The 20,263-nt window shown below is 38.8% G+C and overlaps 1 protein-coding gene across 6 annotated transcripts in view; it reads left to right on the top strand.

The window, feature by feature from the left end:
* Window positions 1-20,263, top strand: part of LOC126418876 (uncharacterized) — a 164,168-nt gene that overhangs the window by 57,609 nt on the left and 86,296 nt on the right. For 5 of the 6 annotated variants that reach the window (XM_050085912.1, XM_050085904.1, XM_050085896.1 and 2 more), the window contains exons 6-7: window positions 1,822-1,986; window positions 13,935-14,068. In XM_050085912.1, the coding sequence (XP_049941869.1) occupies window positions 1,822-1,986; window positions 13,935-14,068 (299 nt within the window). The remainder of the gene's footprint in view (window positions 1-1,821; window positions 1,987-13,934; window positions 14,069-20,263) is intronic. The other variant, XM_050085920.1, reaches the window with a different exon arrangement.

The raw sequence follows: 20,263 nt of genomic DNA on the forward strand, positions 1-20,263 counted from the left end.
AAGACCTTTTGAAGGATGTGGTTCAGTTGTTCAAGTCTCGGATGGTATTGGGTGAAGCAGGCAGCACTTCCTTGTAGCTGGTTCATGAGGTGGGAGGATTGAGGGTGTGTAGGGATAAGGGACAGGAAATCTGTTACATATTTACACATAACAACATCATCTTTGAGGAAAATATGTACAAACTAATGTGTGGTATGGCTATGGGCACCTGCATGGCACACTCCTATGCCAACCTGTTTATGGGCCATCTGGAGGAAAATTTCCTAATCACCCAAACTCCTAAACCTCTAGGCTGGTTCAGTTTCATTAATGATATCTTCATGATCTTGACCCAAATTCAAGACATCCTACCCTCATCCCTCCACAGTGTCAACATCTTTTCTCCTATCCACTTAACTTGGTCTTTTCTCAGCTGAATATGCCACCTTCCTGGAAGCTGACCGTCACTTATCTGATGACTCCATCAAAACCTCTATCCATATTACACCCACTAACAATCAACAGTATCTCCATTTTAATAGCAACCGTTACTTCTACACTAAAAAGTTTTCCCTATATTGTCTCGCCACCGACGGATGGTGAATGGGCAGTGCTGCATAATCATTAGTCAGTATGCTGAATGTCTTAATAAGCCTTCACAGATAGGCATTACACATCTCCCTCCATATATAATCTGCAGACAGGTTTATTTTGCCATATTCATGCATGCCCCTAATCCTCCAACCTTCCCCAGGAACCTGTGGCAATGGCACACCCCCATCCTTGTTCAATATCATACCAGACTGGAACAGTTGAATGATATCCTTTGACTTCTCATCATCATGTCTGGAAATAAGGAATGTCCTACTCATAATCTTTCCCACCTCCTCATAGTCCAGCACATCCTACTCTAGTTCTCTCACAGATCTATCCTACCCTGACAGAGGTAGGGCCACCTATGAAAGCAGTTATATAATGTACCAGCTCTGCTGTAAATTCTGCACAGAATTTTAAATGGGTATGGCCAGCAACCAGATGTCCATCTGAATGAATGGCCACTACCTGACTGTAGCTAAGAGTAGAATTGTCCACCTAATGCAGAACACACTGCCAAGCACATCATGCTCAATTTCAGCAGCTGCTTTACAAACCATGCCATATGGATCCTTGTCCCCGACACCATCTTCTCTGAACTACGAAGATGGGAATTGTCCTCACAACATATCCTTTGATCCTCTAATTGTGGTGGTCCTGATCTCCTCTAGCTCCTGCCCTATGCTCACCTTCACTCGTGATCCGTAACCCTCCTGCTGTCTCCCTGCGCCCATACCCTTGTCTCTGAAGTAGCCCTGTTTCTCTTTTCTGTCTCCCCGTTCTCAAACTATTCTTCCATGGCATTGTTCACTGTATGAACTACTGTCACAGCCAGAGTGAGCTCACTGGTGCTGCACCACCAATGTGTGGACCTGTTGTCTCCACTCCCCAGCCATTAGCCACCCTTCTCTAAATCTCCCTCCCACTCCCTTCTTTCTCTCTCTCCTTGCCCACTCACCTTACACAACCACTCGTTACAGTCAAGCACCAGTCCCACAGATAGTGAACAGTAGGAACAATGTACCCATACAGGTGTGTGTGTGTGTGTGTGTGTGTGTGTGTGTGTGTGTGTGTGTGTTTGTGCACGCGCTTCTCCACAGTTCTCAAAAAGGATTCGTCCAAAATCGAGCAAAGACCACAGTCTTGTTTACATGTCTATCAACAACTCAGTGCCTCAACTATTCGGTAAGTTGTTATCTTAACTTATTAAATTACTGGTGAGTATAACATCCTGAAAATTTGTTGCAGACATCAGTGACAAGACCAAAACCCACAAAAAATTGTACACGGAAGAAGAAAGAGGAGCACAGCAAACTAGTAGGAAGAGTGTCAGAGAAGAATCATGTGCATACTCCTTTCAATATGGACAATGTCACAACAGTAATTGAAACAATATCTTCAGCTAAAAGTGAGGTAATTGTTGCTTGTCCAGTTACTTCTCACTAAAACTAAAAGTGTTGATTATATCAAGCATCAGATGCAATTGTCTGACTTTGTCCCATCAACATTCAGTCTTCTTCCATGCAGCTGTTCCTAAACAGAACAATCACACATACACATAGGCAGTGCCTGTGCTACTGTGAGACCTATCTGGCAGACCCACATCATGGTGTGCCAGTTGTAGCGAACATAAGTCAAAGTGCATTACCTGTGAGCTGGCACTGGATAAACTTTGTTCACCTCAATACTTACTGTTTCTTCATCTCTGGAAACGGCTATGCCAAATAGAAGTCAAATCCCCGTGAACAGCGGACCTTGACGTAGTGGGTGTGGCTTGTGTGTGTCTACAAAAAAGACTGTAGTAGTACTGTAGATGCAACCACATCAGAGTGGTATCTTCCTAGGGGCCAGACTAACATGGTTTTTGAAGAAGGGCACCAGTCTTTTCAGTAACTACTGGCACAAGAGTCTGTTGGGGACTACCCATGAGGATGTTGTCACTGGGAAAAACAAATTTCACATTCTATGCCTCGGAGCATAGAATATTAATCTTGTCGGAGGGTTACAGCGCTTGAAAAGAGAAATGAATAGCTTGAAGATTAGATATCGTAGGATTACTAACATGCAGTGGCTGCTAGAACAGCATTTCTGATCTGATGAGTACAGGACTATCAACAAATAGTAAATTAGGAATAATGCTGAAGTAAGTGCAAAAAAGAATAAGAAAACAGGAATGCAGGTAAAACTACTACAAAGATCAAAACACTGTGTTTACACTGCACACAGGGATGGGCAGGTATGAAATGTACTAGACTGGCCCACGGCTAGCCGGCACAAGCTGCCATCCAAGGTGTTTCTCACTGCGCGCCCGGCAAGGAAGAGGGAAACGAGAGAAGGGAATCAACTTCATTGATTTTCATGTTTAAAAAATTCTTTATGGTATGTAGGAGTGTGCCACATTGTTTTATGAACTTATCTTTTCCTTAAAAGCTTTACTTTCCTTTGAAAAAAGAAAACACCTATTTTTCATTTCGCATGATTTTTTGGTTCTGTAATGTTTCTAATTCGATTTTGAAGGATGTATACAGTAAAAAAATCTAAAGTATCGACATTGTAGTGTAGCATCTTAGCTTCTTAATTAATCATTTATCTTTCCATAATTTGTAACTGACATTGTAAAATGATGTTATTTATCAAGCACATTCACTTGATTTACAAATCTTGTATTGAAAAGTCTGGTAACATGTTTCAACCATACATTACTGTGAGGGAAATATAGCTGAAAGTACAAAAGAATTTTTTGAAATGGTAGCAGCACCAATCTCTGGTTCCTTTAACAATTAAATGCGAGTTATTGAGTAGCGTAAATGCCACAATCGCAAAATGACAGATTTCAGGTTGAACATAGTGTCAAACTCTGCAGAATTGAAAACCAAATTACTTGCAATCAATGCAGATACAGTATCAGATGCTCATGTCATTTCAGTTATCCATGTTCAGAAATATCCATATATACACCAATTTTTCCCTTGGTGCCAACCAATTACACTGGACAATCATCTGCCATGGTTTTACAATAGGTCACACTTTACATCAGGGCTGGCCAAGGTGTGCAAAACTTCTTGCGTGCAGCATGTGTCAGCCATGGGCGGCAGGCTGAGGCCAGGCCTGTTACTTGGTTTTGCTCAGTCCTCCTTGGAAGTACCTAGAACACTGCGACATTTGATTTAGCATTGTGGTGCAGCATTTTGTGCTCGGCACAACTCTCTGAGTTCGACAGAATCATCTATCAACGCTGTTTACCCTCACTGTTCGCTCACAGCATGAAGGATGTTCACAGGTCCAGTGGCTGTTTGCACAAAAAAAGGCAGTCTAGTGGTCTGTTGTCACAATCCTTTAAAATGAATGGGAATGATGGAAGAAAGGGTTGAGAATTCTCAGGTCACATAAGCGACGGGTACTGCTTATTTGCTATGAAAAAAACATTGTAGTACCATGCAGAAAGAGTTTATAAACTTTCAGTTAACAGTGAAAGAGCAAAAAATTACAATTATTGATGGACAGGATTCATTGTTCTGTATGTCAAGTAGCACTTTGTGCTAATTTTGAAGGCGTGGCGCACATAGAGATATTGGTGGTATGAATAGTAAAATTTCTGAAGTCGCACGCGTTAATCCATTTCCATTTGCAACAGTTTTCACTGGAAAAGAAGAGTGAGTGTGGAGACTTCATCTATTACTGCAAAGTATTGTGCTTAAGTCAAGGGGCACATCTCCAGATTTTTCGATTTAAATCTCGCTATTGTTGAATCTATGATGGAAAAAGGAGTGCAGGAACAAAAATTAGAACAAACGAAATGGATTACAGACTTCACATTTTAAGTGGACTTGACTGCACATTGCCCACAGTGCGGCTTTCCAGGCTAATGTCTTTCTGATTTGATGGGCATGCCCTTAAAAAGAAAATCGCATTGTAGAAGGGACACATTCTGACAAAAACAATCCAGTTCCCTAAGCGCACTGGCATTAAAAATAGAGCATTGAATAATTAATTGTGGCATTGCAAGAAGTGCAATGATATTCTTATAAAGTTTTTGACGACCTGTCAAGCTTACATCTGTTTTCAAGCTGTTTTTGAGACCATTTGTGTTTCAGTTGAAAGTGCCCCTGTGCATGTGCAGATGTAACTGATTGACTTGCAGGGTAATACTAGTTTTAATTACAAATCTTTTTACTTTAAAACTGTCCAGTACATCCGCATTGCTTTTCTTAGGTAGATTTTCCAAGTATCTATAAGGGGTTGCAAAAGTGCTACAATAGTCTAGTCAACAAATTTGTGTGGAAGACCTTTTTTCAATTATGAAACTAAATAAGTCAATTATGTGGCAACCTGAGAGCAAAACTTTGTGAAATTGTTTGCGTCTATACATATGCTGATAGTTTGTCTCATATAAAACTTATGTTATGTTGTCAATATGCTACAAATAATTAATTAATACTGAAAACCTGTTTTGATTGTGATCTGTGTTGTTGAAAAATGTGAAATGTAAGACCAAGTAATATAGAGTAAGGATGTACTGCCATTTAAATGCAATGTGTTTACTGTTTTCCCCTCTTTATGCTCAGACAGTCTGGCATGGTACTGGGGTAGTGTGAAGTGAGGCTGAGTGCTTTGGCACTCGGTGCTGGGCATGGCCCGTGAGCTGAAATCTTGGCCATCTCTGCTTTACATTGTTAAAGGCAAGCAATTATTTGTTGTCCACGTGCTATAATTAGTAGACTGTACATTGCATATTTGGAATTAGAAGAGAAGAATAAATTAATCTTAAGATGATGCTTTGCTGTGGATGGACTACAATAAAAGCTTGCAACATTCCACTTAATTGCTTTCTAATTGGAGCTTAGAAACAGCAGATGCCAAAGAATAGAAATACATGTCAAATCTTTCTACTTCTAAGGTGATTAATACATAACATGTTCCGTTTTAGAATATTCTCTTTCATATTTTTAGAGACTGTAGTACCACAAGTTATAAATAATTATGTGCTTTAAATCGATCCTGTCCACACTTTCAAAGAATGTTGCATAAATCATAGGAATAATATTTCTCTAGGAAATTAAAACGAGGAAAACAAAGGCAAATGGAACTGTGTTTCAGTGGACTTGCTGGATCTTATCTTGCCAAATTTTTAAATTCTCATCTCTACCTTCTGTGTCTAAAGAGTTTCCATTGGCAATTTGTTTAACATCACATGGTCTTGGGGATTGGTTAATAATGTATATTCTATCAGGATCAATGTAGATTTGTTCCACAGAGACTATATGTCCTAAAAATGTCATTCAGGTGCAGGCAAAAAAAACCTTTTGGGGGTTTACTGTGAGGCCTGCCTTCTGTAACTGTTCAGACAATTCCTTTAGGTGCAATCATTGTTCTTAATTGGAACAATTGTTTATTAATTAGTCATCTAAATAATGGTAAATGAATTTAAACTTTGCATCAAAAAATACTGCATCAGTTAAATGTGACAAATCTGCAGCATCTGTTGCTATCCCAAAAGGAACCCAGTTAAATTCAAACAAAATTCCAATCAGTAGCAGATATGGTGACAGGCTGTGACCTCTCTCTAAAGCTGTATAGTTATAAGCCTGATTAAAGTCTAAGGTAGTAAATGCAAGTGCCCCTTTAAACCAACTGAAACATGAATGTAAGACCAGCAACGGCACTGATCTCAATACAACCTTCTTATTCAACTCATGGTAGTCCACCACCAGATGGAACTCACCACTGAATTTGGGTACCAGGAATATCAGTGCCGCATATGGTGATTTAGATGGTCGAATAACTCCTTGTCCTAACATTTTCTCTATCTTCTCCCTTAACAACTTTTGTGTGGGGTAAGCTGTACGGGGCCTACTTAAACGGCACTTGATCTACCCATTCAGTAACATATTCCAACGTGTAACTTATTAAATGCCCTTCTGCAACACAGGAAAACTTTATAAGCACCATTGATGACAAGAGTGATTTAATTACTCAGAACAGATGACATAACTTTCAATATGAAATCTGTATGCCGAAAAGTTTGGGGTTAAGATGTGCACCTGTGTTTAAAGGTTAAGCAGATTAGGAGACAATATGACAATGATAAGGCTTACTTCAAAACAATCAACCTCTTAATTTCATTCGGCAACCAAGGTGTGAGTGGATCCAAACCCGTCCCTTTTGACAGTCTTATTTTGACTAAAGCCCTGTGACAGTTGGCTGTTAATATTTTCAAAGTTAGACTGATTGTCACTTATTAAGACTACTCTGAAGAAACATCTTAAAACATTACTTGTGAACACTTATTACAATAGTACTCACTTGACGGAACCACAAGATCCAGCTAAAATACACAAAAAATGACTCGGTCTTTCAAAAACAGCAATGCACAGCTTAGTACAACAGGTTGCTCAGATTATAGCTAATGACTGAGAAATGCAATTACAATCAAAGAATTGAACCGGTTAACATCTAAATCTAACCACAAAGTCCCTCTTTTGTTTAACGGCAACCTATGCCTTAGTACATTTGTGCTGGCTGTATTTGCGAACAGGAGCTGATTCATTAGAACATTTATGATTGGGTACAAACCAGAAAGGAAAGGCAATATAATAGTGGGACAACTTTCAAACAACAACTAGTGTCTTAGTACAATACTACTGTTTATATTTACGACCAAAGAGCTGAGTGAGTAAAACTCTGAGGGTCGGGTACAAACCAGAAAATAATAAGGAAAGGCAATATAATATCAGGACAAATTTTTAAATGACAGCTTGTGTCTTAGTACAGTACTATGGCCTATATTTACAACTAAAGAGCTGACCGAGTAAAATTCTGATGGTCGGGTACAAACTAGAAAATAATTAGGGGGGCAGGTAGACAATGACACAAATCACCATCAGGATTACAGAATGTTAATCCCCTTTATCAGCAAGCAGTTCCATGGCTCCACTGTGCGTCACAGTGGTTACCGAGTGGTGCCAATGACAGCCAGGTAGAAGAGGGCAGCTAGGCCCCGAGTGGTTATCCGACACGAATGTTGCCAACCAACCAATGGGATGTTGGCCTGCTGCTTGTAGTCGACACTGGCCCCTGTGAAGTACTCTGGTATCTTCGCTCTGCGCAGGCCCTCCTTTCACAGCTCATGGCTTCGGCCACTTGGACCTTGTGACCACCTCATGTCGTGATGCTACCACCAATCCCCGAACTTGGTGCCTCAGCTTGAGCCAGCTGGTACACTTTTCGGAACAGTGTTATGCAAATGTAGGGAGTGAAGCTGCTTAGAAACCCTTACAGCAGTCATAAGAAAAACTAGCTTCCAACATGTCCAACTAGCATTAGCAAATGCTATTATAATATATACAGCACATTCATGATAATATAAGACATAAACAATATTAGCCTCCCTTGTTCACTGCATGCTGCCCTAGCATCACTCTCTTTCCCACATCTGGCACATATTTAGCACATCTCTTCTTTCAAGTAATAAATGTAAATGGAATAGTACTTGCAACAGAGTAAAATTCATAATCAGAAATCGTTGTTCGTTAAATTGAGGCAGCTCAACACCTTTTCCTCTCACAACTGCTGGTCAGCTTAAGTATCAGTACACTTGCCAGTAACTGATAGTTACCGTAATCATGTGGGTGGAGCTCAGATTCAGAAAATAGCAAGAAAAAATGTCAGCACCCAAAGAAACACTGTGTTCTTTAATACGGGAACAAAGTCTGCTGGTGGACTCAATATAGCTCACTGCCATCCAAGACAGAACTCAGCCAATATGACAGTACATCTTAGCACAAAGAGCAAGCACAGCCCAGGCTCACTGCATACACCACACATGTGCAGTCTCCCATTATACAGACCCAGCAGGATATGGACATCCGAAATATGATCTTACAGGGCATAAGCTTTAAGGGCACATGCAAGACCAGCTGTAAATGTCTGTTTATGAGGCAAGCTGTTACAGCTGTCAGCTTCCTCCTCCTGCTCCAAACTGCCACTGTCCACTTCCTCCTTGCTGGCCAACAGATAAATATTCTTTCTAGCAGCGGTCTCATAAATCACAAAGAGTGGAAGTCATACACTGCAAAAGTGCCAAAAATTTGACAACATTTCAAATTTTTTGTTTTAACAGAAAGAACACCAGTAAGAGAATATCTACCATTCAACAACTGAAGTTGTAGATAACACAGGTGCTGCCATCAGGTATTCATGGAAATTAGATTAGGAAATGAGATGCTGAAAGTAGCAGATGAGTTTTGCTATTTGGATCGCAAAAAAACAACTTAAGATTGGTGAAGTAGAATGGATATAAAATGCAGTCTGGCTATAGCATGGAAAGCATTTCTGAAATAGAGGATTTTGTTACCTACTATAAATTTAAGTGTTAGGAAGTCTTTCCTGAAGATATCTGCATGGAGTGAAACATGAATGATAAACAGTTCAGACAAGAAGAGTCTAGAAGCTTTTGAACTATGGTGCTACAGTAGAATATTGAAAATGAAGTGGGCAGATTGAGTAACTAATGAGGAGGTACTTATTCAAATTTAAGAAGAAAGAAGTTATGCTTCAAATTGACTAAAAGAAGGGATCAGTTGACAGGACAGCCTGGAACACCAAGTAATAGTTAATTTGGTAATGGATGGGAATGTGTGTGTGTGTGTGTGTGTGTGTGTGTGTGTGTGTGTGTGTGTGTAGGGAGGGGGGGAGGGGGCATAAAAATTGTAGAGAGAGACCAAGGCTTGGCTACAGTGATAATAGAATATTGCTTTTTGTGCTGCATCAAGGGCTACATGTGCACATGTTACTATTCAATGATGCTTAAAAGTAGTTTTGAAGAGTGCAATTTTTTAAAAATAGTTTAATTTCAAAAATTGCCTCATGAAGATTCCTGTGGCTATATCATGTGGTCTGATGGAATATTATTTGTTCATGATAATTTGTTCACCAGCTGTAATATTTCATCTGCATTATATACATTGGCCTTATCAGAACTCCTTCCCATTTCCTAAGTCGTTTCCACAATGTTATAAGTATAATGAGTTGATTTATCAAGGAATAGAATAGAATAGAATAGAAGGAATAGAATAGAATATAAGTTTATTGACTTACAGTACAGGAGACGCATCAAAACACAAAAACTGTTTACAGTTTTCCTTATACGAGGGCCGTTCAGAAAGTAACCTCCGGTTGATTTAAAAAAATACACCAAGTTAAATAAAAATATTTTAATATATACATCTTACAACTACATCTTTGCACTATTTTTCTACATAGTCTCCATAGCGATTGAGGCACTTATCGTATCTCTTCACAAGCTTTGAAATTCCTTCTGCATAAAAATCACCCGCTTGTGCCTGGAGCCAGCCTGTGACCGCATCTTTGAGCTCTTCGTCGTCATCAAACCGCTGTGACCCGAGCCATTTCTTCAAATGCATGAAGAGGTGATAATCACTTGGCGCCAGGTCTGGGCTGTAAGGTGGATGGTTGATAACGTCCCACTTGAAGGACTCAAGAAGGGCCGTTGTTCTGCGAGCAGAGTGAGGACGGGCATTATCGTGCAAAAAAACGATACCGGAAGTCAGCATACCACGGCGTTTGTTCTGTATAGCCCGTCGTAACTTTTTTATTGTTTCACAGTACACGTCTTGATTAATGGTCGTACCACGTTCCATGAATTCAACCAACAACACCCCTTTGGCATCCCAAAACACCGTTGCCATCAGTTTTCTGGCAGAAAAATCTTGCGAGGCTTTTCTTGGTTTGGTAGGTGAATTTGAATGTGCCCACATCTTCGATTGTTCTTTTGTCTCAGGATTCACGTACTTAATCCAGGTTTCGTCACCGGTCACGATTCCGTTTAACAATGGTTCTCCTTCGTCCTCATAACGTGACAGAAAGTCTAATGCAGAGGCCATTCTTTGAGTTTTGTGGTGGTCGGTAAGAATTTGGAGCACCCATCGTGCACAGAACTTACGGTAACCCAATCTTGCTGTCACTATCTCGTACAAGAGAGTCTTAGACATCTGTGAAAAACCAGTAGACAACTCCGACATTGAGAAACGTCGATTTTCACGAACTTTTGCATCAACTGTCTGAACGAGTTCGTCAGTCACCAATGATGGTCTACCACTCGTCTCTCTTCATCATGAACGTTTTCTCGTCCACTTTTAAATAAACGTACTCATTCACGGACAACTCCTTCACTCATAACTCTTGGTCCGTACACGGCACAAAGCTCACGATGAATAGCTGCTGCAGAATATCCTTTGGCTGTAAAAAACCTTATGACAGCACGCACTTCACATTTGGCGGGGTTTTTTATTGCAGCACACATTTCAAACTGCCACAAAAACTAAACTAGCGCAGGTACGACGTTCACTCGACCACGGCTTGATGCCGACTGACCTGTTGAGTGCGTGAACGCACAGATGGCGTCGCTACTCCCCCCACAACCCGCACTGTGACCAATCGGAGGTTACTTTCTGAACCGCCCTCGTATAATACCAGTAATGTAATCTACAGTACTGAATAATAACTTAATTAATCAATTAATAATTTTTCTTCAAAAGTAAAAAACTTTCAAAGATTAACAGTCCTAAGTACTTGCTCTCTCCTGTTCAAATTTTCAGGTTGTCATTTAAGAATTCTTTTACTGAATAGTAACATTTCTGCACTAGTTTCTCATACAAGGATTTTTTCAGTGTTTCTAAATTTATGCTGAACAATTCTCCTCTTTTCACTTTGTTATAAATTTTCATACCCATATAACGTGGAGTTTGAGAGTAAAGTTTTAAATGGTGGGTGGACAGCATAAAATTATTTTGATTTCTGGTGTTGTAATCATGTTGAAATGATTTGCTACAAATAAATCAGGGTTACTGCATACAAAGATTATAAGCTCATAATGTATAGTGAGGGAATACGTAATATACTTAGATTTTTTAGGAGTGGGTTACATGATTCTCTTCACCCTACATTGTGAATATTTCTAAAGATGGTTTTCTGAAGATTCAGTATTCAACACATATGGTTTGAGTTACCCCAAAATACAATTCCATACCTTATTACTGACTCAAAGTAGCTGCGATATACTACTTTTCTTATGCCCATACTGGTAACATTGTACAATATTCTCATTGCAAATGCTAGGCTATTTAATTGATTTGCAAGGTACTGTATATGTGATCCCCGTGATAAATTTTTATCTAGGAATTTCACACAGCTAGCTTCCTGCAAATCCTTGTTTCTGTAACTGACCTGAAAATCATTTAAGTTTGCTTGTTTTGTTTTAAACTGCATTAACTGTGTCTTTTCCACATTTAATTTTAACCCATCTAAATCAAACCAGGTATCTAATTTTTCAAAAGGATGTAATACAGTTTGTGGAATTTGATCAGTACTGTTACTTTCAATGATTAAAGATGTGTCATCTGCAAATAAAACTGAGTGACACTCAGTATTAAGCAGCAGATCATTTATGTAAAACAAAAACAGAATGGGACCTAACACAGAACTGTGGGGTACTCCATGTGAAATGGCTTTCCATTTTGAAGTATAATTTCCTCTCCCTAATGTTATAACCACACTTTGTCTTCGGTTGGTTGGATAGGACTTAAACCATTCTAATACTGTGCCCTTAATTCCATACTTTTCCAGTTTACAGAGTAGCAAGGAGTGATTCACACTATCAAAGGCCTTTGATAGGTCACAAAAAATTCCTGTGGCATGCAGTGAGTTGTCTAGAGAAGAGCTAATTTTATTGACAAAATTATTTATAACAGATACTGTGGTTTTGCCTTTTTGAAATCCATACTGATTTTTTGACATCATTTTAAATTTTTGTATGAAATCTTGAATTTTTATGATGACTAGCTTTTCAAATATTTTGGATAGTGGTGAAAGAAGAGAGACTGGATGATAGTTTCCAATATGTTCTTTTGTACCTTTTTTGAATAGTGGCTTAACTACTGTGATCTTCAGTGTGTCTGGAAAATAACCTTCTTGAAGGGACTGGTTAACTGTTGTAGTTATTGGCTGCGCAATTATTTTAGAGACTCTTTTTAACACTTTTGTTGGTATCCCATCTCAGACTGCTGATACTTTACTTTTTAGTGATAGTATCACTTTTCTATATCTTTTACAGTAGTTCTGGTAAATGTACTGAAAAATTCACCATCAGATTGTTCACTGTGGAAGAAATTTACCTTGTCTGGGTAATCTACTACATTGACATTAGATCTGTGTACATTTATAAAGAATTCATTAAATAATTCAGAAATTTAAGCAGGATTTACAATAGTTTTATCCTCTGCCTTGATTTAGGAAATATCATGGCCTCTACCTGTGGCACCCGTTTCAGCTTTGATCACTGACCATAATGTCTTTGATTTATTTTCACTATCCAATATAAATCTGTTATTTGCCAGTTCTTTGGCTGCCTTTATAACTGTTTTAAAAATATTTTTGTAATATTTTACATAGGCAACAAAATCAGGACTTTCATTATGTTTTAGTTTCCTATGTAGCTGTCTTTTTCTTGCACTAGAGATTTTTATTCCTTCAGTAATACACTTTTTTTATTTCCTACTTTTTTATGGTGTACAGTAAGGGGGAAAGTTTCATTAAAACATGCAGATATTAGCAATTAAGGTTGCTTAAGTAGTAGAAAAATGGAAGTCAGTCTGAAAGGAAATATTAGTAAATATATTAAATTAATTGAAAAAGACCTATTTTAAAGTCACAACTCTTCACAAAATTGCCCTATTTTCTAGGAATTAACTAGACATACTAATCTGCTGTCATGATCAGACAAATTATTTTGAGCTTGATAGCAAGTGCTTAATCTCTAGGAACTAACCAAGGGAGGAGGGACCAAAACCATATTCCAGTAGGGGAATTTTTTTAAATTACTAACATTTCAAGGAAGATATAAAATAAAGGTAAAATCTTCTGGGTTGTTATGCAGTGTCATATTTCTTGTACACTATCAGTGTTCAGGTAACTGTGAGCATCACAAGATCCTGAAGGAGACCCCAGCAGAGGGGTTGAATTGTTTATTGTGTATTTATTAACATGCGGCTTACAGCACTATATTTTCCAAGTACATACAATTAAGATGATGCGACTTAATCATATAGAAGAAATATGATGCAGCCTGAAAACTCAGAAGATTTTACCCTCAATGACAGCGGTCATAAAAGCATGCGAAGTTACAGAAGGTATAAAATGTTGGCTGGAAAGATTTTAGACAGCAGAATGCTACATAAATCAGCACTACATCATCAGAAATTTTTGAAATGCTTTAAGTACTAATGAAAATTATAGTTCAATACCAAATGTCTTCAATCAACTAAATTTAAAAAAATCTTTTACAGGAAAACTTCACAGATGAGCATAACCCAGGACTTAATGAAAATATAACCATATCTTCAGAACAAAATACAGAACCAATAAGTAATACTGCAACCACAAATTGTCAAAATAAACTTAATAACAAAGTGGAATTTCAGTAAGTATATCTTCGAGAGTAACTTTGTGCCTTCAGATATTTGTCCAAATGTTCCTGATGAGCCTGTCCTTAATGCTTGTACCAACATTTGTTTATGCATTTTTGAGATTAGATTAGATTAGTTTTTCGTTCCATAGATCCGTGCTGAGGAGATCCTCGTGGATGTGGAGCATGTCAATTTTTTTTTTTAAAGCTGAAATAACAATACTAATAGTATGAGTATATACAATACATCATTTTTTTAAGCTGAAATAACAATACTAATTGTATGAGTATATATAATACATCATTTGTTTCTATTAAAAAATTTGTCAATGGAGTAGAAGGAGTAAGTCTTTCAGACTCCTTTTAAACTGAACTTCATTTGTAACTAAATTTTTTCATGTTTGCTGGCAAATTAATGAAGATGAGTGCTCCTGAGTAGTGGACCCCCTTTTGAACTAAAAGTTTTTTGCATGTAATGGAAAATGAAACGGAAATCGACCATTTTGAAATATAAGTTGAATACATTTTTCAGGAAATATATCATCTGTTTTCAGCAAGTTGTTAGTTTTATACAACATGTATAATATTCATGTGAATTGTCTTGATGTGACATAGTATTTGAATTGCAGTTGCATGCCTTTAACAAAATTATCAGGTGCTACAAAACTCAAATTCTGCTTGTGCATAAAGGATGTTAGTGGCACCAAAGTTAGTGTCCAGTCCCTCATGGGTGAGGCAGGAACTGAAATTGAGGGTAGCAAAGCAACAGCAGAAATGTTTAACTCCATTTTCAAATGTTCGTTTACAAAGAAAAACTCGTGAAAAAGCCCAACTTTAATCCTGGTACCAATGAAAAGAGAAGTGGAATAAGTATTAGAGTCACTGGTGAAATCATTAAAACAGAACGAAGCTCCAGGGCCCAATGAAATCCCTATCGGACTCTATACTGAATTTGTGGCTGAGATACCCTCTCTTTTATCTATAATACATTGTAGATTCTTCAAACAAAAAACTATGTCCAGAAGTTGCAAGGAAGCATAGGCCACATCTGTCTAAAAGAAGTGTAGCAGAAGTAATCCACAAAATTCGCATCCAGTATGTGTGATATCGATGTATTGAAGATTTTTAGAACATTTTATGACCTCACACATAATGAGTTATTGTGAACAGAATGACTTCCTCTGTGCCAACCTACATGGAATCCAGAAACATCATTCATGTGAAACCCATTTTTCACTTTCCTCACATGGCATACTGAAAGCCATGGATCAAGGCAGCTAGGTAGATGGATTATTTCTCGGTTTTTGAAAAGTATTTAACTCAGTAGCACATCTACACTTACTGTCAAAAGTATGATCATATGTGTATCAAGCAATATTTGTGTCTGGGATGAGGATTGTTTTATAGGGAGGACACACAGAGTTAACTTGGATGAAGAGTGATCAACAAATGCAGAAGTAACATCTGATGTGTGTCAGGGAAGAGTGTTGGGTCTATTGCAGCTAATGTTCTATATTAATGACCTTGCAGACAAAATTAATAGTAACCTCAGACTTTTTGCAGATGACTCATTTATCGATAATGAAGTACTATCTGAAAGAAATTGCACAAGTGTTCTGTCAGATCCTAATAAGATTTCAAAGTGGTGCAAAGACTGACTACTTGCTTTAAATGTTCAGAAATATAAAACTGTGTTCTTCACAAAATGAAGAAACTTATATCCTATGACTGTACTATCAGTGAGTCAGTGTTGTAATTGGTCAACACGCACGAATACCTGGGTGTAACACTTTGTAGGGATATGAAGTGTAATGATCACATAGGTTCAGTCATAGGTAAAGCAGGTGATAGACTTCAGTGTATTCGTGGAATATTGGGGAGACACAATCAGTAAACTAAATAGATTGCTTACAAATTACTCGTGAGACCCATCTTAAAATTATTGATAAGTCACTCCACATTTGGCTTTTAAAAATATTATTTAGTGTGATTGCAATTTCAACACATATGCGTTTTCAAGCATTGTAAGATGTTGAAATCCACTCTACAATATTAAGTTGTAACATGGTGGAACATAGTTCCTTCTGACACTCCACTCTTTTTTTATATTCATTAGACATCAGCAAAAACACCCTACGAGTGCATTAGCATTTGTAGAATAAATGACTGGGGTGAGGTGTGGACCCTTATTCTATGACAGAGCACATTGGTGTTTAGCTGTACACCATTTGTTTAATTTCAGAATTATTGTCAAAGAAGTACACGAATTTACATAGATTGTGATGTGGCACTTACAGGACAGTTGTCAATTTAACGCATTACATCCTGTTTAGTAGAAATAACCCTGAAAACAACAATATCGAATTTAAATAGAAGGTTCTCTACAAGATTATTCTTAACTACTACACGATGAAGTTGACCAATATTACAACAAATCATCTGATTCCAGTTCTAAATTTGGTACTATTTGCGATGTCAATCAAGTCTATGGAGGATGGTTAGTTTTTGTGACAAGATGAGCAAAAGATTACTCAAGGTGGCTGTAGTTCACAGTGGACACCAGCTGGTGAACCAACAAGTTAACGCGTCTGCCCATGGCAATTACCTTTTAGCTGTGATGTGCTGTCAGCTGCATGGCTGCTCTCACCCTCTGAAAATCCTATAAAAAGCCAATCAAAATCTTTACTGATTTTAACAGCTGAAACTGTCCTATGTTTCTCGTTAGGTGAGAAAACATGCACTCATCCCTAGTCTGGAAAGTATGGCGATGTACATATGCATAGATGGTGCAGCATGTATACTTCTATGCCCTCTCAGTTCTTGCTAGAACAATTAACTACATGGCTGTTTCATTTCTCCGCTATCGGAGCTCAACGATTCTTCAGCTAATTTCTAGCTGAATATCAGCCATAGTGAACGCAGTGTTCACACAAAATTCTTCATTTGGCATCATACAGAGCGAGATGCGCCCTGTACTACACTTGATGCTGGTTCAGAGGAGAGTCCCCAAAGTTTTCAGTCGTATGTCTTTCGTAGCAAACTGTCCCCCCACCTGTGTCTTTTTGTGCTTCACGTCGCGGCTTTTTCAAACCAATGGGAGCGTTCCTTTCGTCTTGTGCAAACTACCTCTGCCAATTGCAAAGGGCCTAGCTTTAAACTGCCTCACAACATCCCCCCTCTTTCTCCTTTCGAGTTTATTTCAGTCAATTGGACATTTTGTGCCTGCTCTTGATACCTAAAAGTTACGAGCATACCATGAGCATTTAACATGATCAGCTGCATTGCTGGTCTGTTTGTATGCATGTGGAAATTCCCCAATGCAGTTTTCTATAGAATTTCTCCATCGCAAGCAGTGCTGGCCCACTCTCCTTGATGTATCGCCCGATGTGTTCATTGTCCCTCTTGCTATGGGTCACCAACCCCTTTTTAGAAGCGTTCCGTTGTACTCAGGCTGTGATGGTACAACTCGCATCTGTCCCCAAAATACAACATTTATTCCGGCAGGTTTTTTTTCACCTTTTGCTCAATTGACATGCAGGATTTGGGTTCGGTGTGTTAATACCGTCGAATTGAGTGTCATCCCTTTGGATTACACACTGTACATTTTGATAGCCAAATCTGCTCATTATCGCCAAAGTATGTCAGCTGATTTATTCACATACTTGTTACGACATAGAAAATCTCTCATGTAAGGTGTGAAATTGACATTCATTCAGTCTGCCACCTTACATCCTAACAGTCTGAAACCAAATATATGTGGTAGTATAAATCTACCTGCTGTTCCACACACTTATGTGAGCGTATGTCATGTAGCTAATAAAATAGCAGCAAACAGGTAGCATGAAAGTAAAAATGACATCCATGATTTACACTGTAGTACAACGTTCAAGTAGCCAACATGGTGGATGGATTACAGTCAATGCACCATGTTACCCACCTGGTACCAATGACACACTGGAGTGTAGTTGTAATCCTGTGTTGCAACAGATGTAGCAGAGTCTGTTGTGTTCACCCATGAGGGAGTACCAGTGAGCTCTTCTGTGAGAGTCGGGTGGCCCTGTATGTTCTCAGAGAGTGTGCATGTTTTTTGCTGACTGAAGAGCTGTCTTTATTTTGTCCTCGAGTGTCCATACCATCTGCTGTGCTTCAACATTTGACTGCAGATAGAATAATGCCATTAGCAGATGGGCGCCATGTCAGTTATAGAAATCAACAAATATGATGGATGTGAAATGAGGAGCATTATCTGAAGTGGTGGCAAGTAGTATAAGACTTCTACAGCAAATACGGCAGCCATTGTGTTGACTGTTGCCCCTGTTGTAGTGGATGCTATTTAGTGAACATAGGAGAATTTAGAGTAGGCATTCACAGCCACTGTCTAGATGTTATTCAGATAAGAGCAGGCAAAATCTAATTTGATATGGTCTCATGGGATGGAGGGCTGTGCTCATGGAGAGAACGGTCTTTGAGGTTAAGTGGCATAGCTCATACAAAAGCATGCTTTAGGCTTGATTGCAAAGTCAGTTGTCTGACGATACATGTGGTGTCTGGCCAAGGTCATCATAAATGTGACTCCCCAAAGCCTAGCATTGGCTAGGGAAAATGTTTTGCATGAAGGCCGGGTGGAACATCTACTTAATAGAAGTACATCTTTCACGTCATAGTGCAGAATCAGCATGAGCAGGAAGTGGGTTGAGTTATGCTCTCTATGTCCAATGATAACCCTGTGTGTTCGGTATGTTTGGTAGACTCAGCCACGACCAAAAATGTGTTGAGGATATATTCTTCTGGAATGTGGCACACCTCCATGTCTGTGGTAAAGCAGACACCTTCTTGAGGAGATAGGAGATGAGGTACTATCAGAAGTAAAGCTGTGAGGATGGGGTGTGAGTCATGCTTGGATAGCTCAGATGGTAGAGCACTTGCCCATGAAAGGCAAAGGTCCCAAGTTTGAGTGTCGGTCCAGCAAATAGTTTTAATCTGCCAGGAAGTTTCATATCAGCACACACACTGCTGCAGAGTGAAAATCTCATTCTGGAAACATCACCCAGGCTGTGGCTAAGCCATGTCTCTGCAGTATCCTTTCTTTCAGAAGTGCTATTTCTGCAAGGTTTGCAGGAGAGCTTCTGTAAAGTTTGGAAGGTAGGAGAGACAAACTGGCAGAAGTAAAGCTGTGAGGACGGGGCGTGAGTCGTGCTTGGGTAGCTCAGATGGTAGAGCACTTGCCCGCGAAAGACAAAGGTCCGAGTTCGAGTCTCGATATGGCACACCTGCCACTGCCTGAAGATGAGACAGCATTAGCTGGCTCGTAGGTTTATAAAGAATATGTTTATCATAAGTCAGCAGAAACAGGGCCGCCACTCAAGTTATTAAGAGTGTTGTGTGGGGTAAAGTGTACTATCAACCAAGCTGAGTCGGTGGAGGATTGTGGTCTGTTGAAGGATAAAATGAGACTATATAAAGGTAACTGTGAAACAGTGCATATGTTATGGCCAATGCTTCCTGTGCATGGTTTTACTGGACAGAATTCAATGTTCTAGAGATATATGTGGATGGGATGTTTTTGGTTGTGTATATCCATCCTTTCCCTGATGTGAAAGGGTGCCTCCCTGTACCATACACCCAGTTGTGTGGGACCAACCAGCCTGTAGATTGCAAAGCTTTCTTGAGTACACAAAAGGCTGATCACGTGCTGAAGACCAAATGAATTTGGTGCCATTTTTGGTAGAAAAGGTTAAGGAGATGTGAAATGGTTACATTTTTAATGAACATGCTGTAATGATTTACTTTTCCCCAAAAATATTGTCACACTGATAGATTGTTTGGATAGAGCATTCACTAAATCATCTGAACATGTTGTCATGTCGGTGATATCCCCATTTTGGTAATGACAAACACTAAATATTCAACAGATTTCTGAAAAAATGACATGTCTTGTGCATACATTTCAATCCTGTGTCCTGCAACATGATGAAAAACTGACTTAAATTATGCTGATGTTCACATTTATTGGTGCTTATTACAATTATATCATTAAGATAGTTGCAACACGGTGGAAAGTCTCATAGCAATTGTTCAGGACCTCATTGAAAAATTCCAGGGGCACTTAAAATGTCAAATGGGACTTGCATGTATTGGTGTATCCCAAACAGTGCATTTAAAATAAAAAAAACAGTTGTGAGCCTGGGTTCAACATGAGTTGCAGATATG

Source organism: Schistocerca serialis, chromosome 1 (genome assembly GCF_023864345.2).
Source record: "Schistocerca serialis cubense isolate TAMUIC-IGC-003099 chromosome 1, iqSchSeri2.2, whole genome shotgun sequence".
Lineage (NCBI taxonomy): Eukaryota > Metazoa > Arthropoda > Insecta > Orthoptera > Acrididae > Schistocerca > Schistocerca serialis.